The 25,479-nt window shown below is 46.6% G+C and overlaps 1 protein-coding gene across 1 annotated transcript in view; it reads left to right on the top strand.

Moving 5' to 3' along the window:
- The window catches only part of elovl6 (ELOVL fatty acid elongase 6), a 140,174-nt gene that overhangs the window by 83,917 nt on the left and 30,778 nt on the right, over positions 1–25,479 (top strand). The window contains exon 2 of the mRNA XM_038792157.1: positions 6,932–7,063. Coding sequence (XP_038648085.1) covers positions 6,932–7,063 — 132 coding nt within the window. The remainder of the gene's footprint in view (positions 1–6,931; positions 7,064–25,479) is intronic.

Here is a 25,479-nt window from a genome sequence, read left to right as displayed (position 1 = left end):
ATTGCCCCTTAATTGGAAAAAAAAATAATTGGGTACTCTAAATTGGAAAAAAAAAATTCAGGGTGCGATTCTCCGCCCCCCACGCCGGGTGGAAGAATAGTGGGAGGGCCTCCCGACATTTTTCATGCCCTCCCGCTATTCTCTCCCCCCCCCCCTTGCTCGACCTACGCCACGAATCGCCGCTCGCCGTTTTTTACGGCGAGCGGCGATTCTCCGAGGCCGATGGGCCGAGCGGCCGGCCCTTCACGCCCGTTTCACCACGGCAGCAAACACACCTGCTCGCTGATGTCGCAAAACGGGCGCCAGATGCCCGTTTGTGGCATCTAGAGGCCCGATTGCCACGGGAGCACCATGACTGTGCTTGGGAAGGGACAGGCCCGCGATCGGTGCCCACCGATCGTCGGGCCAGCGTCCAAAACGGACGCACTCTTTCCCCTCCGCCGCCCGGCAAAATCAAGCCGCCACATCTTGCCGGGCGGCTGAGGAGAAAGACGCCAACTGCGCATGCGCAGGTTGGCGTTGTCCAACCTGCGCATGCGCGGCTGACGTCATCGGCCGTGTCAGCCGCCGTGACGCTTGACGTGCAGCCTTGACGACCGTTCCGCCGTGACGCACGGGGCCGCGCTCCTAGCCCTGCCCGGGGGGGAGAATCGGCCTCGGAAGTGGCCGTGAAGGCTGCCGTGGGTCACGGCCTGTCCCACGGCAGCCTTTACGATTCTCCGCGGAGAATCGCGCCTTCAGTGTCAGGGATACTAAGGGGACGAGGGTACAGAATGATATGTTTGTTTATGATTGTTTATGTTGATCATGTTCAATATCCTGTGCGGCTGTGATTTTATTTCTTCTCACCAATGCTTTTGTTTTCCATTCTTGCAAAAGTTTCCTTCCAGCTTTTCTTGACCCTATAGTCTTGTGAGGGCTGAGCATAAGTGGGTTAACTACTTTCACACTAGGCAAGAGACTCACACCTGCCTCAGAGATTTAACTGAAAGAGGTGGCCTAAATGTATACAAACCCTTTGGATTAGGAGGGCTGCCTTATGTGTCACTTAAAATGTACTGAATTTGAATTCAATTAGTAGGTATCACTGATTACCACTAAAGTAAGGAAAGTAGCTGTTCAAAGAGTAAGCAGTATGGTAAAACAAGTATCTTGTTATTGTGTTAACATCCTGAGAAACTGTTGTTATGATGGAATAACCAACCCAACAAGAAATCCAAAGATGATGGACTATTGTTGGAATATTGTCCGTGTCGATTATTTAATGTGTTCTATTCACAAGCAAAGTTCACTTTAGTACAGTGTTTACCCTGGAACAGTATGAAAGTTGTTAGTGAATATGCGTGTGTGTGATATATATGTGAGTCTTTGCTATCGCATTTACATTTCCTGTAAACACTTATTTCCTGTATCATTTTCTTGTCATATCTTTTCAATCATGCTATGGCTGTCCTGTCTCTCTGGTAAACACACTTAACGCACTTGTCTCTGTGTTCTTGCAGCTTCAGTTTGCATTATCTAAGTTAGGTGCTTTTCCATGGCACCACCCATCTAATACTTCTGAAAAGAAGGACTCTCACCTGATGCTCCCTCCTGCTGCCACTCTTCATTCTCCACTTGTCTCTTTACTACCCACCCTTCTCTCCACTCTGTGAGCTCTGGTCCTATTTTTCCTATTCCTGCTCCCTGCTCCCTCTTGCTGCGTATAAAGGTTCCATTGCTGCATTCGAAGCTGTGACCCAGGTTGTGAAGCTAGCCAGCAACTTGAAACTGGTTTTGGAGTCATGGCCAGGAACATAGGAACTGGAGGGTGTGCCTGCCAATTAATTATCCCAGTGCTAAGCTAGGAGTAATTAAAATCAACAAATGCAGATTATGGATTTTACAAATTACATTCCTAGTGAGATGCCTGACACATGGTAGGTGATTTGAAAATGCAGTCATGCCACCACACCACTTTCCATCCTGTAAATTAAACAACCAAGGTGGCCGAAAGACCACTTTAAAAAGTTTCAGGACGGGATTGATTAAAAGTTACACCCTTTGTTTTCCTGCATCCTCAATTCTCCAAGGTCATTTGTCCATTCCATGCTGCCACTCCTCACAATTCCACCTGTCATGTGTCAAGATCCTGAGCCAATTACTCATCCCTCCCCCTGCCCCTTCTCCCAGAGACTCAAACCACAGTTCCTCCTAATAGTCATTAATGTTCCCAAACCCCAGTATCTGCCCTCTGCTCCCAAACCAATACTGTTAATTGCTGCTAGACCTCAGGGTCTTCCACAATGCTTCCAGTACCCACCTTCGCTTTTAGAAGCCCATGAGATCATCCAGTTATTTCCCATGTGCTAAAAGCTCTTTCCTAGTGGTGATTCATCCCTTAACAATTCCTTGGGCAGCTGTTCTGAGCAAGGGTTTCAGTTCCTTTGCCAGGATGGTGTCCTGTGCCAAACCAATGCTTCAACTCAAGATCACGGGCGGGATTCTCCCAGCCCGGGGCCAGGCCAGAGAATCCCCGCGTCTGGTGCAAATCGCGGCATGCGATTCTCCGCAGAGTAGAGAATCGGTGTCAGCGTGGTTGGCATGGCGCTGGTCAAGGGCCACATTATGTGGCCCTTCCGCCGATTCTCGGCCTGGGATGTGCTGAGCGGCCGTCGTAAAAAAGCTGTATCCCGCCACCGCCGTCCACAACAGCCCTCAGCCGGCGGGAACTCGGCGTGGAAGAGTCAGGGGTCAGCCTGTGGGGGAGGGGTGTTGTCCGACCCCGGGGGAGGGGGGGGGGGGGGGGGGGGGGCTCCGATGTGGCCTGGTCCGCAAGCCTCCGATGTGGCCTGGCCCGCGTTCGGGGCCCACCAATTGGCGGGCTGGCCTCTCTGACTGGGGGCCTCCTTTCTTCCACGCCAGCCCCTATAGTCCTGCGCCATGTTGCATCGGGGCCGGCGTGCTGTTTGAAGCCTCTACGCATGTGCGCGTTGGCGCCGGTGCCATTGCGCATGCGCGGACCCCGCGGTGTTGGGATCAGCACCTAGAGCGTTGTGAACTGCTCCAGTGCCGTGCTGGCCCCCTATAGGGGCCAGAATTGCTGATCCTGAGGCCGCGTTGACACCGTCAAGAAACGCGACGGTGTTTCCGTCAGCGTCAACGCTTAGCCTCAGGATCACAGAATCCCGCCCCCTTTCTTGACCATCTTGGACACTCTTTAATAATAATAATCTTTATTATTGTCACAAGGAGGCTTACATTACTGCAATGAAGTTTCTGTGAAAATGCCCTTGCACTAAAGAAGCCAGCAAAAACCATCCCTTTTTTGTCAGAGGGGAAATCTAAAGCATTCTTTCCTTTATTCTTCTCCATGGTGACTGAAAACAGTTGAAGGAAAAGTGAGCTAAAAGGATGAGCCTGCTTATTTTAGGACCCTACTTGGTGCATTGTTTACAGGAGATGGAGCTAATCTTTGCTAAATTCAGTTGTACCAAGTTGTTGGTTGAGGGTAAAACAGCAGTTAAATTTGTGTAAATTTGTAGAAAGAGATGATATACTTGTTTTGAAATTTTAGTTTCACATCAGTGGGCAAAATAAATGGGTGAATTTGTGTGGAAGAGGCTATCTGAGATTACTTTACTCAGTAGTGCATTTAGAATCTGAATTTTCCTTTTTCAAATAGATGAAAGTTAGTTTAGTGTTTATGTGACAATAGAATACATTGGATTTGAGGTAAAATATGAGAACTCAACTTGTAATTTGGCAGTTTAAAAAAAGTATGAGGCCAAATTAAGCCGCCAAAATCATTCAGTTAATAATTTTTTAGAGTGCAGTACCTTGGACACAGTAGGTCATGGGGTGCAATGAGCAGTGTCCCTGCCTGTGAGTGAGAAGTTCCGGGTTCAAGTCCCACCCCAGGACTTGATGGCCATGGAAGATGAGCTGGTAATGCAGCCATCAGGTTGAATGACAACCTAGAAAATCTTTCCAACACGGCAATCACAAGAGGTAAGAGTGGGAGAGATTCCTGGTCAGCCACACTTGATCTGACGTGTTTCAGGGAAAACCTCACTCTGGGGATGGATGAAAATCTGCCGTGTGCGCCACTAGGTGCAGTAAGAGAAAGGGCAACAACCTTGGACAGGTTACTGTATTTTGCCCATTTAAAAAAAGGTTCGCCAATTTTTTGAGTGCCCTACTTTAATAAATGCTCCCATTTAATGCAACTTTGGAACAAAAATGTATTGTGGTATTTCTAGCCTATTTCTACCTTTTTTATGTTTAATTTAATAGTGATCTGTTCGATTCATTTTTTTAAAATACAAAGCTATGAGATGAATTTGCAATGGAGAACTTTTTTATTCATTCATGGGTTGTGAGTATCACTGGCAAGGCCAGCATTTATTGCCCATCCTTAATTGCCCTTTGAGATGGTTGGGTGCGTTGGCTTCTTGAACTGCTACAGCCTGTGTAACTGGTACACCCACAGTGCAGTTAGGGAGGGAGTTCCAGGATTTTAACCCTGCTGCAGTGAAGGAATGCCAATACAGTACCAAGTTAAGATGGTATCTCACTTGTCTTGTCTGCTGCCCCTTTTCCTCTAGGTGATGGTGGTCACAGTTTTGGAAGGTGCTGTTGAAGGAAGCTGACCGAGTTGCTGCAGTGATCTTGTAGATCTTACACATTGTTGCCACTGCACTGAATGTTTAAGGTGGTTGATAGAATGCTGATCAAGCGGGATGCTTTATCCTGATTGGTATCCAGCTTCTTTAGTGTTGGTGGAGTGGCATGCAACTCACTTGCGGGAGTCAGGAGGGGTGTTACTTGCTGCAGAATCCCTAGCCGCAACCTGCTCTTGTAGCCACAGTATTTATATGGCTTTTTCAGTTAAGCCATAAGGGCAATTTAACATAAAGGATATAATTCTGAAGTGGGTGAACAGGGTTTCAATGTGCACAAATTGTAGAAAGTGGCAGGGCAAGTTGCAAAAATGGTTACAAAGAGGTATGGGACCTTGGGCTTTATAAATTGAGGCATGGAGTACAATAGCAAGGATGTTATGATGAACGGGTAGAAAACAGTGATTCGGTTTCAGCTGAAGCTTTGTGTCCAGTTCTCAGCACTACAGATTCAGGAGGATGTGAAGACATTGAAGGGGGTGCAGAAAAGATTTGCAAGGATGCTTCCAGGGAGTTCAGTTAAGTGGATAGAATGGGAAAGATGGGGTTGTTCTCCTTCGAGAAGAGAAGGCTGAAGTGGTGATTTGATAGAGGTATTCAAGATCATGAGGGGTCTAGACAGGGCAGATACAAATAAACTATTCACTTTGGTGGCAAGGTTAAGAACCATATAACACAAATGTAAGTTGATGGGGCAAAAGAACCAAAGGCAGCCAGTGATTGGGTTCTGGAATGTACTTCCAGAGAGATGGTCAAGGCAAATTCAGTTCTGTCTTTCAAAGTGGATCAGGATAAGCAACTGTAGGGAAAGCATTTGCAAGGTTACTGGGAAGGATGGGACAGTGGGAATAGCTGACTCACTCTTCCAGAGAGCTAGCACAGACTGGATCAGTCTGTGGTCCAGTCATTGGCCTCCAAGTATGCTTATTCTGTGAAAATTCTGTGATTTTCTGTTTGGGTTAGGTTGCAGGATTAGACCGTGGAGCCTAGGTTTTAATTCTTGACATTGTCAGATGACCATGGAACAAAGTAAGTTGTACTTTAGTGATTTTGTTTCTGTAAGATTTTGGAATAATAAACAAATCTGTTGTAGCTTGGAATGATTGTTTTTCATTTCTAGTACCAGATACTTCAGGCAGCTGAGTATTCAAAGCTGAATATAGTTTATACCCAATTCAAAGGGTAAATGAATCTTGCATTCTATAGTTATTTAGTGAATATAAATGTTCATATTGAAAAAGTGTATTATCACCAAAATGGAGTTTATCTTTTATATTAACTTGTTAAGTGTGGAGAGAAAGTTAATGAGAAAGCTGCAAATAATTTGTGTTCTATCCAAGATCGTAAACTTCCCAAAGCTCTCATTCTCGAACTCATGCCTGTCGCCTAATTTTCACCAAGTATCTCTTCCATGCTCACTCAGCTAGATTGGTTCCCGGTTCAGCAACACATTAAAATCTGCCTCTTCGACCAAGCGTTTGGTCACCTGCCCGAGTATCTCCTTCCATGGATGATTTGCCTTTTACTTACTTCATTTTCAATTCCTAGTTTCCATTTAAAAGGTTTCAATTTCTACCGACCTTACTGCAAGTAGTTCCTATTACAAATCTTGGATTGGTTTTGGAAATTTAGGAAGAATTTTAGACAAAATGACTTTTAGCCGATATGTGAGTGGACCTGGGGATGAGTGGGCTGGGAGATTACTGGATTTCTAATTTCAGTGGCTGGGTTTAACCATGTGCCATCAGATCGTTACCCTGAGAACACTGTGGGCAGGATTCTCCGCCCCGCCGCACCAGTTTTCTGGTGTAGCGCACCACCGGCAGCGGGATTCTCCGTCTCGCCAGCCGGCCAATGGGGTTTCCCATTGTGGGCAGCCAAGGCCTTTGGGAAATCCCCGGGCGTGGGAGCGCTGCCGGCGCAACGGAGAATCCCGACAGGGAGAACCCACCCCGCATATTTATACCTGCATGTCTCTATTTTTGTTGATTTATCAATGTTATTTATGTTGTTTACTGATGGAAAGTATTTTTGGCCTTGGCAACTGGTTTTACTTTGGTAGCTAAGGCTGCTGCCTACTCTCGATAAAAAGTGCTGAATTCAAAACTTTTTTTTGCACTAAACTGAGTAATGAGGCATATCTAGTTTCTTTTAAAGGATACGTCAGGGACCCGCAAGAATATATTGGTATTTGCAGGCAAAAGGAAGTTGCTGTTTAAACCTGTTTCTCAAAACTGCACTAATAGAGCCATTTCTTGTGCTATTTTTAGGAAGAACTCTTTCTTGTATTCAGCTCTATATGCTGCATTTATATTTGGTGGCCGGCACTTGATGAAACAACGAGCAAAGTTTGAGCTGAGAAAGCCCCTGGTGCTGTGGTCACTGAGCCTTGCACTCTTCAGGTAAGTGTCACGTCCTTTCCTCCTGCGTACTGACATTTCATGGCCTTCCTGTCGATACTGCACATGATTGCGAATTAAAATTACCTCTGAATTAATTAACCCAGTGGTCACAAAGCAATTACAATGACAGCCTTTTTACAAAATTATACACACCAATGTATTGGTGATTTGTTATCTGAATTAATTTTCTTGTTTATGTTTGTTTTTGGTATTGATTGCTGTCAACAGTTGCAGTTGAAAATACTTTTTGGGTTTTACAATAATGTTTGATGCAGTCAAATGTTAAGTTTTATAATGCTCTGTCAAAGTTAAAACTGTTACTCACCTTGGGCGCAATTCTCCGCCCCCCCCACGCCGGGTGGGAGAATCGCGGGGGTGCCGGGTGAGTCCCGCCACCCGCACGCGATTCCCCCCCCCCCCCCATAACCGGCGCGCCAAGATTTACGGCAGGCCGCTCGGAAAATCGCCGCTCACCGTTTGTAACAGGCGAGCGCCGATTCTCTGGTCCGGATGGGCCGAGCGGCCTGCTCAATACGACGTGTTCACACCGGCGGCAACCACACCTGGTCGCTGCCAGCGTGAACAGCGCAGGAACGCCAATGTTTTCCAGAAATTTCAATGCATTTTATTAGTGAGGTGGTTCTGCTGTCTGTTATGAATGGTCTTATTCAGGCCATCTCCTTTGCAAACTTATTTGATAGTCTTCCGTAATAAACCCCTCTCCTTTCTGAAATAAGCATTAGAATTTAAGCATTTGAAATGAACTTTGTCCAAAATTTTGAGGTCCACGGTCAGAGCATTAATTGAGTACTTTTCAGTACATTTATTCTTTGAACTGCTGGAAAATATTGATTCACTATTGCAGCTTTGTGCTTTATTTAAGGAAGGTCAACTTATAAATGATGAGGGACAAAAGGAGAGTCTTGCAACTGTTTCAAAATATCACCACTTTATTTTAAAGATTCTTAAGCTCTTTTTGTTTCAGACTGAGAATTATGTTTGTTACAGAAAATGTTTTACTTTTTTCTTTCCACATCTCAATCTGAGGGGAGACTGTGGAGTAGTGGTAATGTCACTGTGCATGTAGTCCAAGGGCTGGGGCTTATGGATTCAAATGCCACCATGGATTTAGATTTCATTAGTAAAATCCGAATCGAATGAAACTATCATCTGTCTTTGGGCGGCACGGTAGCACAGTGGTTGGCACTATTGTTTCACAGCTCCAGGGTCCCAGGTTCAATTCTCGGCTTGGGTCACTGTCTGTGCGGAATCTGCACCTCCTCCCCGTGTCTGCGTGTGTTTCCTCCAGGTGCTCTGGTTTCCTCCCACAGTCCAAAGATGTGTGGGATAGGTGAATTGGCCATGCTAAATTGCCCTTAGTGTCCAAAATAAAAGGTTCGGTGGGTTACTGGGTTACGGGGATAGGATAGAGGTGTGGGCTTGAGTAGGGTGTTCTTTAAAAGGGACGGTGCAGACTCGATGAGCCAAATGGCCTCCTTCTGCACTGTAAATTCTATGATTTTACAATCATCGATTGTCATAAAAACACATCTGATTGACAAGAAAATCTGCCATCCTTACCTGGTCTGGCCGACAAGTGACCCCAGACCCCAGCCATGTGGTTGACTCTTAACTGCCCTCTGAAATAGCTCAGAAAGACTCTCAGTTCAAGGGCAATTAAGGACGGGCAACAAATGTCAGTGATGCCCACATTCCATGAACGAATAAAAAAATTATGCCATTGAGTGCATTCATTCAGATTGCCATTCCTGACCATCCAAAGTGCTTTGCTCAGTTTGCAGCAGTTTCCAAACACTGCTGTGAAAAAGATACAGAGCCACAGCATAATAATATCTCCCATGTTGATGTTATTACATTGAACTGGTAGCACAATAAAAAATTACTACTTATGCTCATGCTGTAATCACTATTACCCAGTAGGAGTAACTATCTGCTATTGTACCTGGCACAAAGCATCACTTAGTGGATTTGCTGATGCAGAGGATAGCGCACCTGTTATCCAGTTTTTGACCATTGACCATGGGTGGAAGATTGGGCAGGCTGTGCAACCCCCCACTTCTGATCTGCATTCATGTTGTATAATTCCTCTGTGCTTGGAGTGCAAAGACAGAAGCATTTACTGTAGAAAGTCTCTGTGCCCACCAGACAGAGCTTGAGCCATTTGTTCTTGAAAGCATGGTGTAACAAAACAAAGACTACATTTAGATGGGGATATCAATTTATCTTACGTTTTCTCTCTCATGGTCACTGGCTGTGAAAGAAAATTCACTCGTGTGTAATCAACTGCCACTTAATGCTAACAAAAAGCAAGCTGAACAGTTGACGTTCAGGTTAAAGCAAAGGGTAAAATAGCTCAAAAGCTCTGTTGTAATGCTTTATATCCTATGATTAGCCTGCACATCCATGGTTCATGGAAGCTGCTGCACAGATAAATGTGTAATTGCCTTTAAACTGAGGCAAATTTCCTTAGTGGGAAGTGTAAAACACAACTTGCAGGATTTAGACATTTCATTTGAGCAATAGGTTTAAAGTTGTTGGAGTTATTTGGTAAGGTAGGGTATCCTTTTGGATAAGTAAAGACCTTTTGAATAGGTCTAGGGGTCTCTTTGGGAGAGGTAAATAGCTCTTTCTTATTGTTGAAAGTGGACATGAATGTGCATAAAACGTGAATAAACCTATTGGAACTGTCAAGCTGTCAGGGTATTTAAATTTCCAAGGGCACAATCGAGCAGCCATGTCCCACCCAACCGGGAGCGTGTTGTGGCCGCAAGATGCCGGGAGAAGCTTTCATCAGGCTTCCCGACAGTCACAACGCCTTGCGGGATCTACCCAAATCCCGCAAGTTGACGTGACCAGGATCCCACACCCAGACTAAATGACTACGGGCTGGATTCTCCCTCCTCGAAGGAGGCCCAGAATGCTTTCCTCGATGTGACGGCACTGACCCAAACGCCTTCCTCCAAAGCCCTGTTGGCGGCATGAACAAGTTCCATGCTGCACGCCAGCAGGAGCATGGAAATAAACGTAAATGGGTTGTAATGACCCATTAGGCTTGGAGCCCAACACTCCGCACTCTCGTGATTCTCGGGTCCTTGTGGCCAGGAATCAGGTGGGCGAGGTTCACTTGTTTGGCGGGATTCTCCGACCCCCCGGCGGGTCGGAGATTCGCCGGGGGCTGGCGTCAATCCCGCCCCCGCTGTGTCCCGAATTCTCCGCCACCAGAGATTTGGCAGGGGCGGGAATCGAGCCGCGCCTGTCGCCCCCCCCCCCCCCGGCGATTCTCCAGCCCATGATGGACCAAAGTCCCGCCACTGTCAACCCTCTCCCGCCGGCGTGGATCAAAGCACCTACCTTACCGGCGGGAGCAGGCGGCGCGGGTAGGCTCCGTGTTCCTGGGGGAGGCGCGGGACGATCTGGCCCCGGGGGGTGCCCCACGGTGGCCTGGCCCGAGATCAGGGCCCACCGATCGGCGGGCGGGCCTGTGTCGTGGAGGCACTCTTTTCCTTCCGCCTTCGCCATGGTCTTCACCATGGCAGAGGCGGAAGTGATCTCATCCCCTGCACATGCGCGGGGATGACGTCAGCAGCCGTTGACGCTGCGGCGCATGCGCGGACTTCCGCCGGCCGGCGATGTCTCTTCAGCCCCGGCTGGCGTGGCGCCAAAGGCCGTCTACGCCAGCCAGCGGGACAGGAACCACTCCAGCACGGGCCTAGCCCCTCAATGTGAGGGCTTGGCCCCTAAAGCTGCAGAAGGGGGGGCGGCCCGACGCCGTTGTGGTTCACGCCACTCCGTCCCGCCGGGACCCCCCGCCCCGCCGGGTAGGGGAGAATCCCGGCTGTGGTCTCTACAATCGTGGGTCTGATTTGTACCTCGCGGTGGACCAAGGGGGCAGCCGTCTCACCATGAGATCCACCATGCCAGGGCCACGATGGTAGAAGCCATCCAAGCCCCAACGCACACCCTCCCACCCGCACAGCACAGCAGCCCCCAATCCACAGATTGCATGGGTGCCCCCCCCACCCCCAAGTACAGGGGTACAGTACACCCGACCCACGGCCCCCTCCCCTCGGAGCCCTGTAATAGGGAGACAACACCCCCAAAGGAACACTTGTGGGAGGGAGACGCGCCCCACAGGGACCCCTGGAATATGGGCCTTCCCCCCCACTGGGCCCATGTAATAAGGGACCCCCTGCCTAAAGGAACCCCGTCCACAGGGACCCCCCCATCCACATACAGACCCCCGACCAGAAAAGAGATCCCTGTTGGGTAGCTAGGGAACAGTCCAGGCAGGTGCAGTGGGAAGCTGGGAAGCATTACAGCTGTAATACTGACTTTGCAGCTCTGCATGTCCATTCCTCGAAGGAGACCAGCTATGCCTTCGTCTGGTTCCCACAGATCCACTATCTGCAAACCATTTAGAACTTTTGAATAGTGATCTGTTATTGACAGCTCGTAAAAACCATCTGCAGCTTTGATCCATTCATATCCCTTCACGCTTCAGTGGCCTAAGGGGTGAAACCTCAATGTGAGAGGTAAGTGCAGTGAAATCACATGCTTGAGTGATTGGAATGCAGTTAGTGCAACTTGCATCTTTTATAACTTAGAAGTTACTTCTTATCAGCATGGCCCCTTAGGCGTGCCCATGGTGGTTATGGATGACCTGACCTGGAGGGTGTAAGGGCAAAGGGTGGTGGTGCCATGAGTTGGCAGACGTTTGGGCTTTGCTTGGCATAGGGGCAGTAAATGTCCATGGGGGTAGATAAAGGGGCATAGGTTGGTATGCAGGCTATGAGGTGCCATGGGAGTGGATGGTAGAGATGGCATGCACCATCCCCCACAACACAAATCCGATTTTTGGGTGTGTAGAGTTGGAAATTTTCCTGACTCTGTGAGATGGAAAATTCAGCCTCCAGTGTTCTTGTGTAGTTGTTATTTTGTTCATGATCCTCCCTGTGATGTTGCTTTTCTTTTCAAAATATTATTGGGTACAAATTTTATTGATAAAGCATGAGTCATAGTTAACAACCAATAGTGGTGATTCATTGAATCATAGAATTCCTACAGCACAGGAGGCCATTCAGCCCATTGCATCTGCACCAACCCTTCAAATGAGCACTCTACCCACACCCAATTGCCTCCATTCCTGTAACCCCATAACCTAAGCTGCACATCCAGGGACAATTTAGCACGGCCAATCCACCTAACCTGCACATCTTTGGACAGTAGGAGGAAACTGTAATACCCAGAGGAAACCCACACAGAGATGTTGCGAACGTACCAACTCCACACAGACAGTGATTCAAGCTGGAATTGAACCCGGATTCCTGGCACTGTTGAGGCAGTAATGCTAGCCACTGGGCCACTGTGCCATCCAGGCTTAATGCCATAACTGAAGCATAATTTACGTCACTGTATGCATTCTGTCAAATCACGCACAGGTTATTATTCTGTTGTGCTTTTGATCAAATCTTTTTTGCTCCATACAAATAAAATTATTTCATTTTCGAACAATCGGCTGGATTCTCCGTTCCTTAGACTAAGTGTTACCGCAGGGGCAGGATTGGTGGAGTTCTACGACAGCAAGATTGGCGCTGCACCTGGACAATTTCGCCGACCGCTGAGGGTCTAGCCCCCCCCCCCCCCCCCCCCCCCCCCCCCCCCCCCCCGCCGTGGCAGAAGCTCCCCGGCCAGCGGCACAACTGTCAGCACACTGTGACAATGTTGGACACTTTCCATACCCCCTTTCTCTCCCTCATTAGCCATTGGGGAGGGGGGACTTTTGAAAGCTCAGGTGAACCTCGCCGCCGGGAATGCCCCCTGGTGGAGGCAGTGGATTGCGGAGGCCCTGGAGAATACCGGGTCAGGCCCGCTAATGATATGCCAAAGACGTTTATTGTATGTGTAGAGTGGAACGAATTGACGCCACTGTCGAGGCACCAGAGAATTGCGATTTGGCATGAAGCCGGCGCCTGCCACGATTTTGGTGTCAAAACCGAATCTCCGCCTAATCGCATTTCGTGATTCCGGCATCGGCCGAAGGAGAATCCGGCCCCATAACTTTATGCCTTCTGTAAACTTACAGCATCACATTTATAAAACTCTTTCATGCTACTTCATGCACCAAACTACATGATTTACCCTCTTGTTGATAAACTCTGGAAATATAAATCCAAATAAATGCCTTGAAATGTTACTGTGGTTTGTGGATAGTGTCTTCCATACTCCGATATTGTATAAATCCCCAGGTCCTATGCTATTGCATCAGTCAATGTTTCTGGAGCTACATTTTTAAAATCCAAGCTTGAGCAAAATGTTAAGTTTCCTAATTAGATTAATCGAAGTATCAAAAATTTGGTTAATTCATTTTGCGTGTTCAGGTTTTCATGTTTCCCTTTTCAGGTTGCGGAAAATTTTTTAAGACATTGCAACCAGTCAGCAGTAGATGTCCAAATATTGAGGTAGAATTTGTTGGCGAATGACAGTGAGTTAAAGGTGCATTGACCCTTAATAGAATACTTCAATTAAACAGAAGTTGGAGGGAGGGAGAGAGACAGCAGGATTTACAAATCAGCACAAATTATCACCCAATTTTTTACATTATCAACTCTGCAAAAGCAGAAACCTGCCATCAATCTCTCAGTGAATTTCAAGAAGTAGCTGGATGAACACAAATTAAACTTGCTGTTCACAAGTTAGGGCAGTATTTAACTTGGTCCAGTATCATTTAACCTTCCCAGCCCGGAAAGCGAACAGTTGAAACTGGAGTCTCACTCTTGTAGGCAGTAAAATTGTTCCTAGAGGTTTCCAAAATTAAAATTTTTCTTTTTTCTTTTACTCTCTTTTTTTCTCTGTTCCAGACAGGAAGGGGATCAATTTAAACAGCAACAATTTATCCTGGCACCACTCGTCTGTACAGAAAGGTGTTTTGATTTGCTTCCCCTTTTATAAGCAGTGGAGTATTTTCCCAACTCCTTGGAGTTTTGCATTTTTTTTAATGGTTTACGGGATGTGGGCATCGCTGGTTAGGCCTGTATTTATTGCCCATCCCTAGTTGCCCTTCAGAAGGTGGCGGTGAGTTGCCTTCTTGAACCACTGCAGTCCTTGATCCAATTTCTATTGATAACCCCACAGCAACCTCAAGATAGGATTAACTCAAAGGGTTAGTTTATTTTCACACACTCAAAATGTGGAAGAAGGGACACAACGTTGCCCCCTTTGCCTTCATACAGTAAAAGGGGGTGAGGGAAAGGAAAGATTTACAGGGCAAAGACCACAGAGAAAAGCAATAGTGTTTCAAGTGCCCAGAATCAATGTAGAATGAGGTATTCCAACATGGAGGTGGGTGAGCTGAAAACGATGCTTGACAATTCACCTTTCTAGTGGTGTTGCCTTCACACAGTGCAATAGGAATGCAGAGATGATTCAATCTTGTAGGCCATGGTGCAGACTTTGGAATAGAAGCTGTGTAGATGGGACCAAGTGCCCAACCTGGGCTAGAGCTCCTTGTTTGTGGTGCTGTGAGTTAGATGGTAAACATGCAGAATGAGACTTTGCAGTACAGCAAGGCAATATTACTGGTTCCACCAGCTGGAAGTCCATGACTACCATCACTTAACTCTCTCTTTGACAAAGGGTGTGCATCCCTCATTCGACTCCCTGAGATTACTCAATGTCTTAACCATTAAGAATTGAACAGAAGGTTGCAGGGTCCTTTGTCTTAGCAAATGAGCAGACTCCTGTTGCCAAGCCTGGGTTATGAAATGTGGATGGCCTTTGCGTAGCTTCCTATGAATTTGGTTTGTGCAGCACACAGGGCAGGGTCATTATTTGCTCTTCAGAGATAGGGATGTGTGAGTTTCCCTGACACTGCCAGATAGCTTCCTTTCTTTCAGGGTCACAGACAGACATAGGACAAAACTTTCCCGAAAATTGGCAAAGGCCAATGGCAGATGGGAAAAATGGTGTTGAGCCCACCAAAGGCAAGGCAGCATGTCCCACCATATAGTGTGACACGTAGTGACAAAACCTTTCAGCCATGGGTTCCACGTCGTATTGCTGGTGGGTCACCTCAGTGCTGAAATCATCAGGGCGCCACATTTAAAGGTCGCCCTAATACACACCAGCCACACTTTGTAGGTCACTGGGTAGTGATGGCTGCCAGGAAATCTGCCCTCAAGATTTTGGATGCCTCCCTTGAGATGCTCCTGGATGCAGTAGAGGCCCAACATGATGTACTCTACCCACGCACTGGAAGAAAACCAGGTAGCAAAGTCACAAACGCAGCATGGGAGACAGTGGCAGTGGTGGTCAGCTCTAACACACTGCAGAGGAGGACAGCCATTCAGTGCAGTAAGAGGATGAATGATCATCTCCATTCTGCGAGGGTAAGTCACTCTTCTCATCACTCTGAACTCATACACCCATCACACATCCACACGGATCTCACTCGCTGCCAGCTCAAGGGGCACCACCACTCATTCTCCCACATTCTCTCCTGTGGGTTGTGTCCTTATCAGCTCGCTGGTACCATTCACTATCCACATATGCAAGGTGTCCTTATCATCTACCCTGGCACATGTCCTACTTACACTCTCTCTCTCCATCTGTTTTAATGTGGGAAAAGTTGGCTCACAACAAGGAAGGAGAGATCGCAAAATGGGTGGAGGGGTGCTAGACCTCAGGGTACTCATAGATTTCGACAACAGGGACATCAAACTGGCCAGGGAGAAGGTTGACTGCTCCTGTGCTGATGGTGATGATGCTGATGGCAGTGATAACCCAAGTGAGGACCCAGGACTGCAGCACCCATCAGGTGACAATGTTGTGAGTCATGTTTCCTGTTTCTGAAGGTCCCTGCCATGCACTAATGACCTCTCCCTTCAGTTGAAACACATCTGTGAAGCAGCCCAGGGAGTTCACCAGCCAGATCCTCTACTCCTGCCCTGAGAGCAGTGCAAATTCACAGACCCCTGACATTGAAAACCCGCCAGAGCACTCACCCACGCCCTCCACCAGTGCAGAGACACCTCGGTGGGATCTAGTTTTCGAGAGGCCGGGGGGCTCACAATCTGGTGAGCCCTTCAGTCTCTCTGATCCACAGCAGGCAGATGCAGGGACGTCCTCGGCTGCACTTGAAGGATTGCTAGAGGCCATCTGCTGAGTGCCAGTCAGATAACGTGTCTCTGGACTTGGTCATGCCTCAGTTGCTGGAGCTCCAAAGGCAAAATTAGGTGGGGATGTCAGGTACACACATCAGATTGAAAGGCTGCATGGAGGATTCCTTCCACCTTATATCTAAGGTATTTGTGGCAACACTTGAATGCAACAAGGAAAACAGCTAGGGTGGTGGTTGCCATGGGAACCTTAGAACAAGGTTGTCATCCTGTACTGCTGCAGGACATGAACTCCATGGATTCAGGGATCCATGAATATCAATGCGGGAGGATGGCTCCCTCCAGTTGTCCCACTAACCCAAGGAGAAAGTCAGGTGCCCTCGGACACCTACAGGAGGAGGATCAGTTGGCACACACCCTGAGGCTATCCATCCAGATGGCTCAGGGAGTGTCCCATCCATCAGTGGATGTTGGGGATGCACCAAGACATAGTGGCAGGCTTAGAGAAGTTAATAAGCTCTAGTTACACAGCGTGGGCACAGTTGTTAAGCTCTTGCACTTAACGATCACCTCTGTAAATAAACTTTCACTATTTGCACCCTTTCTATGGCTCATTGTTCTGATGAGTTGTGTTCTTGTAGTCAACCTGAAAACTGCATTTCTTCACAACAAAAGGGCAGGGTACTCAGTCCAGGACTTTTCCAGCACATTGGTAGCGTCTTTCACAGTGACTGAACACATCAGTCATGTCTGTTTCTCATAGGAAATGAGGATGTCTCCCATAATGTACAGAGCCAGTGTCACTCATTCCATTCATTGTCAATGTGTGCTCTCTGCACCTTTGAGCTCAAGATGCCCCCCCCCCCCATCCCATATGCCTCAGTCTCGGGTAGCACTAAACTTCAAGGGTGCACCTTGCAAAGAATGATGTAAGATCAGGAGAAGTTACATTTTTCCCACTGTGTCGCCATGATATAACCCAAGTCATTGATGGCAAGTGAGCTACCATCAGCCGGACCAGAGTCAGACATTCACAGAAGCTGTGTGAAGATCTATGTACTGTCCCCACTGCAAATTCCTGAAATGTCGGGACATTGGGAAACCTCTGCATCTCAGCTGCAGTGGGATAATGATCAATGACATGTCTTTCTATTAGACCTGCCCTTCTCAACATCCCACCTCCAGAAGGCCCCTTCACCCCGCCCATCTCCCCCAAGTCTTCTCTCCATGCCCGGTCTTGCCGGAATCGTCCCCCTTGTACCCCTCAGTTAAAGGCTGGTCACCCCTGAGTCAGCACTGTTATTACATTGAGCTGCTCCACGAGTTCTTCACTCACCTTCAAGCTGCTGTGCACAGCTTTTAACGGCAGTCGTGACCTGGGCTGTTCTGACATTACACTGCTGTGGATGGATTTTTTTGATGGGGGACGTATGATTCCGGCGTCTGGCCCTAGTTGCAGATATATTCGAATGAGCTTACCGACAATGAACAGTGGAACCGTGCGGAGTGGACGATCATGACAAGTTTTCATGCCAGTGTAAAATGCGACTTTGACCGTCTCGCGATATTCCCCACTCCCGCTCGACATTAACAGGTGCGGAAAATCCTGGCCAACCTAAAGAATTTTAAACTGCCAATGAGAATATATCTGTATCTAGTTGAGAAAGAGAAGAAGAATGAGGGAAGCTATCGTGAATATGAAAAGATTAATGAGCAACTCCAGGAACAGTTGTCATCTAAAGATAAAGAGATGGCTGGTGTTAAACGGGCACACCAATCTTTGGGCAGCACGGTAGCACAAGTGGATAGCACTGTGGCTTCACAGCGCCAGGCTCCCAGGTTCGATTCCCCGCGCTGAATGGCCTCATTCTGCATTGTATGTTCTATGTTCTTGTGTAGAAGAAAAATATGTCGAGCGAGCTCTTCGTCCCTCACATCTTACTACAACCTTACTTTCCCCCTTTATCTCTCATTCACCCTATTTTCTTCTCTGTTGTTCACTGTTTCTCTCTCTATCCTTGAATTTCATTCATTAAAAGAGACGGATTATTTGTTCTGTTGTTCACCATGGTTCCTGATGCCACGTTAATGTCATTGTGCCATTATTAATTCTCACTTCAAGGAATTTGCTGTACAAATATTCTTTGAGATGAAGTGAAGGGGAAAATGTCCAATTCTCAGAGCACTCTGTGAGATGCTGTCTCCAGCAACCTCTGGCACAGCATTGGCTCAGAGGATTGACCATAACCTGTGCTTGTCAGGAAAACTTTACAAGAGAATGACAAACTCTGCTTCAACATTCCTGTGGTAGCATGCGACCAATTCAATGTTTTCTACACAGCCAAGGAAAGAGTAAAAAGAACGAAGGCCCTTAATATGCAAGGGGGCTAGGATACAAATTGGAATTTCACATTCAGAACAGAGTCCCCTCTTTAGGGCCATAATTATATGTTCCCCCATTCAACCCTGATTGCCACAATACAGTGACTGCATTGAAACCATCTAAAGCACCTCCATATTTTATCAGAACATGTGTGAACACTTAGTCAAAGCTATAAATATTGTGCAAAATTATAACATTTATTCACAATCACTGACTACATAACATGCTCATCACCTAAATAATTTCCCCAGGTGCACAGAAAATACCGTTAACTTAGGGAATGGGCACATGGTGTTTCCTGTACTATTCAGTTCAAAATGAAACAGCAGGACAAGTGTAAGAAATCCAAACAAGGTCATTCAGCATCATTCACTGATGAACAAGAAGGGTCATTCTATACTCCTCAATGGAAGAGTTCATCAGAGCTTGTGACAATCCCAGTTGATGTTACTATTGACCGACAAGGCCCCAGAATGGAACCCTAGCTCAAAAGATCTGATCTTTTATTTTTTTTAAAAATGTGGATGAAGCGAGTCACAGCACTGCCAATTAGCTTTTAACAACAAAACGGCAGTTAATAAACATGAAAAGTTTGACTATAATACAATGCTCCTTCACTCCCACTTACCATCACAAATGTGCATGGATTTTAAGGATAACACAGGTTGCAAAGTATACCTCATGCTATAATGTTCTCAGTAAACACACAATCCCTGTACCCCAACAAACAACATCCCACTCTAAAACCAAGCAGTGGATGTTCCCCAGTCGAGCTTTTGTAGATTTCTCCTCAAATTCCCCCTAGATGATTGTCACATGCTCCAAACTCCACTCTCAAAAGACACGCGTTAGAAACAAACATTGCTTTCCCTCAGCTATTTTCAGCAAGGATCCACCTTCAGGATTTCCTACGGTCCTTTCAGTACTTTGTCTTGAATAGTCACTTGCTTTCAAACTTTCTTTTGTTTTTAAATTTAGAATACCTCATTATTTTGTTTTCTAATTAAGGGGCAAGTTAGCATGGCCAATCCACCTACCCCGCACATCTTTTTGGGTTGTGGGGGTGAGACCCATGCAGACACGGGGATAATGTGCAAACTCCACACGGACAGTGACCCGGGGCCGGGATCGATCCCGGGTCCACGGCACTGTGAGGGTAACAGTGCTAACCACTGCGCCACGTGCTGCCCTTGTTTTCAAACTTTCGCACAATATCTCAGGTACGCCGTCCCCAACAGAATACTATTGCTTCAAAGACTGGAATAAGTACATCAGCCTTACGATTGCTTCACATATCTGGCTTTTCTCCAGTCAACCTCATCAGCTCTGCACTTCCCAGTTCTGTGTTAAACTTCAGTGAACAGTACCCTGCTCAGATTCCAGTTCCTGTTATCCTTTTGATTTCAAGCTTTATGGAAACCTCTCTTTCCAATATCTAATTCCTAGAATTAGTTGTGCTTTAGTTTCTAACACTTGCTTTCTTGCTCATTCCTCCAGTTTATGGCCTTTCTGCTTCTAGCAGAGCTGTAAGAGCTGTTCCCTCTCTCACTGCTACACTCCTTCAGTTTAAAACTAAACTCAAAAATTCTTCCTAACCTGTGGCCCATGGTTGCTAAGCAATAGCTTAATCATTCTCCACATCGCGGTTTACTTTTCATGCCTTAAACTCTCTAAGCATAATATAGACATAGGGCACGATTTACTGGCCTCGCGCATCCCGAGAGGCCTCTGGCGAGATTTAACTTCCTTGTTACGCTTCGCAAGATCTAAGGCCTTGAATCTGTAAACAGTGGGTGGCAGGTTTCTTGGTGGCTGGAGGCGGCCCACTGTTGGCCAGCAGCAGGATCTTCTGGTTCCCCCCTTCTATCAATGGGATTTCCCACTGAATCCACCCCACACCACGGGTGTGCACCATCGACACGATGAACAGATCCCCTGAGCGAGAACAACTGGAGGATCTTGTTCAGTGAGAGAAAGATCACTTCAGGTGACCTAACAATGGCCTGAATTGATTATGTAGATCTGTTTAATGTACAAATCCAGTATATTACTGACAAACATATCAGCCTGTTGGAAATACAGCCAGATGGTATATTATACTGCTGGGAGGCAAGACGACTGATTACACTGTACCCTCAGTCAGATGACAAGTCTAATTCCTTGTTTTGAATTAAGATCACTTAACCCAAAGAAGGAAAACTCTGTTTGGTTGACACTTTGGATAACAGGGATACTCGATCTAATTTTGCACACCTTTTACAGAAGGGCTCTGAAGCAAGTGCATGATGCTCCTTTGCACATTCAAACTCATTTTGAACCTCGCCAGGGATGCTCAAAAGCAGTCAAGACCAAAATGTTGGCAGCCATGCCATCACAGGTTAGGTGCAAGACTTGGTGCCAAGAAATTGACATACATTGCACCTGATTTATGGCTAAATAAAACATTACCCTGTGTGTTCATTTGATGACTGACATTTGCTGACTGTGGCCTGTGCCAAGTACTGGGGCATCTGATCAGGCTCATCACGCAAATTGCATTTGACATCTCTGTTCTAGGCTGACCCAAGCCACTTTGTTATTTTTCTGAATGCAGCTATCAGGTATCACTCAATAAATACAACACATTATGATTTGGTTTCAGTCCAGAGTGTATTCATGAGATGCTGCTAACGAGAAGAATTAGCATCATGTACATTAACTTGAAAGTGTACATTGTGGAAGTAATGGATTCCCAGCGGTGAGTTCAAGTTACTCTTGCAGCAAAGTTGTGTTTTACACTTCCGATTCACGATCTTCCTTCAATGAAATTGCTATAATGCAACTGCACCAAGGTTCTAGTTGTGTGGATGTAGCTAAATGTGAAGCGACTGCTTTCTCTTGATGTTAATCTGCATGCCATATCTACTTCAATGATTTATTTGGATTGTAGATCATAGGAGGAAGTCTCAAGAAAGCACTGTAACTGTTCCATTCCATTTCAGCGTACAATTATTTTATTTTTCTTTGAAAGCCTAACATAGTAAGAAGATGCACTTACATTGTGCATTCTGGGAATTACTGGGTGGCACAGTGGTTAACAGTGCTGCCTCACAGCACCAGGAATCCGGGTTCAATTCTGGCCTCGGGTGACTGTGTGGAATCTGCACGTTCTCCGCGTGTCTGTGTGGGTTTCCTCCGGGTGCTGCAGTTTCTTCCCACAGTCCAAAGAAGTGCAGGTTAGGTGGAATGGCCATGCCATATTGCCCCTAGGCATCCAAAAGGTTAGGTGGGGTTACTGGGTTACAGGGATAGGGCCCTGACTCAAGGTAGGGTGCTCTTCCAGAGAGTTGGTGCAGATTTGATAGGCCAAATGGCCTCCTTCTGCACTGTAGAGATTCTATGATCCTACCGACACAGCATCCTGTGCTTTCTTCGCCATGTAATCTGACAGAAGCAACATCAGGTCACCTGGAGGCAAATTCTGTTGCGAAGGATTTCGCACAAAACCAATGCTAATAGAATGACTCTCTTCAATAATAAGTACATTCCTTCATTGGCGCATTTATTTCAATGTCTTCTGTACATATTAATGGGTATGTAAGCTCATTTTAAGAATTGAGTCGCTCAAACGCAGCAGTAGCTGTTTTGTCTCTGGTCATGCAGGCTCTGCATGTTATAAAAGTACAGTGGTACCAAGAGCTATGGAGAAAAGGCTGGTCAGTGGCGTTGGAGTTAGAACAGCCATCAACTAATTGAATGGCAGAATAAGCTCCAGTAGCTGAACATATCTCAAAATATTGCTTTATCTCTGCATTGTTCATGATGCGTGCTTTCCGTTCACCAGGCTTTCAACACTCATGATTTTCCAGTGGTGCTTTTATGTCCAATTTTATGATGTAAACTGTCTAAAGATATATAATAAATATACGCCCGAACAAATTTCATGGTGCATTGCGTGTTTTCCACTACTGGAGGCATTGTGACATGACTCATCCAACCCTACCTTTTGTTTCCAATTCCCACCTTTATTTTGTACAGAAACGCCTCATAATTTACTTTCCTGTCCATTATTTTGCATAGAACATCCCTTTTTATAAATTTGTTGCGAGCTCCCATTTTAAACCCAAAATTTTATTTTGGTATGCTTCATTCTTAGTTTTCTGTGAGCAGTTGCTGCGCTTTACGTCAGACAGTTTCATTGAATTTGCATTGCAGAAGGAGGCCACTTGGCCCATCGAGTCCGCACCTGCCCTTGAACAGGGCACCCTACTTAAACCCACACCTCCATATGAGTATCTGTGACTGAATATGCTTCACCTCTTGGACCGCTGCAAGAACTTGGGCGCGATTCTCCGCAACGGCCGACGCCGGCGTGAAACCCGGAGTGTTTCACGACAGCGTCGGAAGCCGCTCCTCGCCCCCTATTTCCCCCCCCCCCCCCCGGGGGGGGGGGCTAGGAGCGGCGTTGCGGGGAACTCGGCCGCCGGGCCTTGATGCTGGTGTCAAGGCGGTGCGCCGATACTGACGCGGCCGGCGGCGCCTAAGTGACGTCAGCCGCGCATGCGCGGTTGCCGTCTTCCCCTCCGCTGCCCCGCAAGACGTGGCGGCTTGATCTTGCGGGGCGGCGGAGGAGAAAGAGTGCGTCTCTTTGAGACGAGGCCCGACGATCGGTGGGCACCGATCGTGGGCCAGTCCCCTCCCGAGCACGGCCGTGGTGCTCGATCCCCTCTCCGTGCCCCCACAGGCCCCAAACTTACCTTTCGCGCGATGTTCACGCCGGCAGCGACCAGGTGTGGTTGCCGCCGGCGTGAAGAGGTCGGGAACGTCAGACCGCTCGGCCCATCCGGGATCACGATTCTCCGAGCGGCGTGTCGCAAAATGCGACACACCATTTTGGGGGGGGGGGAGAGAGAGAATCGCGGGGGTGCCAGAGCGGCCCTCCCGCGATTCTCCCACCCGGCCTGGGGAGCAGAGAATCGCGCCACTTATCTTTGTTATTTTTACCTTCAGCAGCTTTCTTTTGCATGACAGGTATCCTATATAGCTTCCTGTGGCCACTTCAGGCCCAGTTAATCTTCTGCTTGTTAGATTCATGGCCTCTTCTGGACCAGAGCCTTACTCTCCTGTGTCACTTTACCTCTTATCTGTTTTGCGAGTGTAGATTATTTTTTTGCATTTCGGACCTCTACTGCAAAAGTATAAACAGGTTGGTTTTTATTTCAGTAGAGCCACTATTGTCGTGCCTCTCTCCTTCCACAAATCACTATAGTATAATTTGTCTTGTCATCTTAATAGACTGATATTATTTAGCTGCACAATTCAGTGATGCGCTTCAGCCAATATTTGCTGCAGTCCAATGAGCATTTGCAATCATTTAGAAACATCTCCTTTACACTTTGCCCCATCAAAAACATAGGGCAGAATTTTCCGCCCCCTCCCTCCAGCAGGATCTTCTGGTCATACCAAAGTCAAAAGAACATTTGAATGGCTTTTTTCATCCGCAACGGGAGAACCCGTTGCTGCAAGGCCAGAACATCCCGACCATACTCTGAGCAATTACATTTCTTTCTTATTCTGTAGTTTCTTGAGCATCAACACAAATAAAGGACGCATTTCTCACAGAGCGGCTGCAGGAATGATTCATCAAGCAAACATTACTATTGAATTAATAAATTAAAAGATTTCTGTGTATTAAACACTTTCCCTGTCTCACTTTTGTGACTGAATGTGCGTGTGCAATTTCAAAAGTGACCATTTGACCTCCGAAGAAATATCCCAACTACTGCTCCAACCAGTTCAAGATGCAATAGGTAAATGGCAGTGAATTGCAAGAGGGTACAGTTCCGACTCTCAATACCAGTCAGTCCCTGGACTCTATCAGCACACCAAAACTTCCCCTCCCACCCCTCTCCAGCCCAGTCTGCCACATTCGTTCTCCGACTGCAAAAGCTTCACTTAAATCAGGATATTCTGTAAGCATAAGAATTCAAAGGAGGAGTAGGCCATTCAGCCCCTCGAGTCTTCAATAAGGTCATGGCTGATCTGATTGTGACCTCAAATCCACATTTCCCCTACACCCAATAACCATTGACTCACTTGTTAGTCAGAACACTTATCTACCCTATGCCTTAAATATACTCAATTACCCCGTCTCCACCACTCTCCAGGGAAGAGAGTTCCAAAGATTCAGAATCCTCTGTGACAAAAATTCTTCTAATTTCCATCTTAAATGCAAGACCCCTTATTTTTCAACTGTATCCCCTGGTTTTAGTCTCTCCCACAGAGGGAAACATCTTTCAGCATCCACTCTGTCAAGTTCTCTCAGGATATTGTATCTTTCAATAAAATCATCTTTTATTCTTCTAAACGCTAGTCGATACAGGACCAGCTTTTCCTCAAAAGATAACAATCCCCCCACCACCACTGTCCCAGGTATTCGTTGAGTGAACCTTCTCTGAGCTGCTTCTAGCACATTTGTATATTTCTTAGATAAGGAGACCAATCTGATGAAAATAAAATCCATCAGGACCTGGGAACTTGTCAGCTTTTCATCCTAATAATTGTTTTAGCACCCTTAACCCTGGTGTCTTGATTGTTTTAAGTTCCACCCTCACTTTCGCCTCCAGATTTCCAGTTATTTCTGGGATGTTATTTCTATCCTCTACATTAAAAACAGATGCAAAATACTTGTTCAGTTCATCCAGAATTTCCTTATTTTCCATTAATTTCACAGACAATCTCTCCACTGGACCAACACTCACTTTACTCTTTATTCATTTTTAAATACCCCTAGAAGCCTTTACTATCTGTTTCTATATTTCTAGCTAACTTTCTCTCATACTCTAATTTCTCCATTCGTATTAATTTTCTAGTCATTCTTTGCTGTTCTTCAAATTATAAGCTGCCACTCACATTTGCTA

Source organism: Scyliorhinus canicula, chromosome 3, assembly GCF_902713615.1.
Source record: "Scyliorhinus canicula chromosome 3, sScyCan1.1, whole genome shotgun sequence".
NCBI classification, from domain to species: domain Eukaryota; kingdom Metazoa; phylum Chordata; class Chondrichthyes; order Carcharhiniformes; family Scyliorhinidae; genus Scyliorhinus; species Scyliorhinus canicula.
The sequence above is the reverse complement of the archived record's forward strand: the minus strand, read 5'-3'. Positions and strand labels throughout refer to the sequence as shown.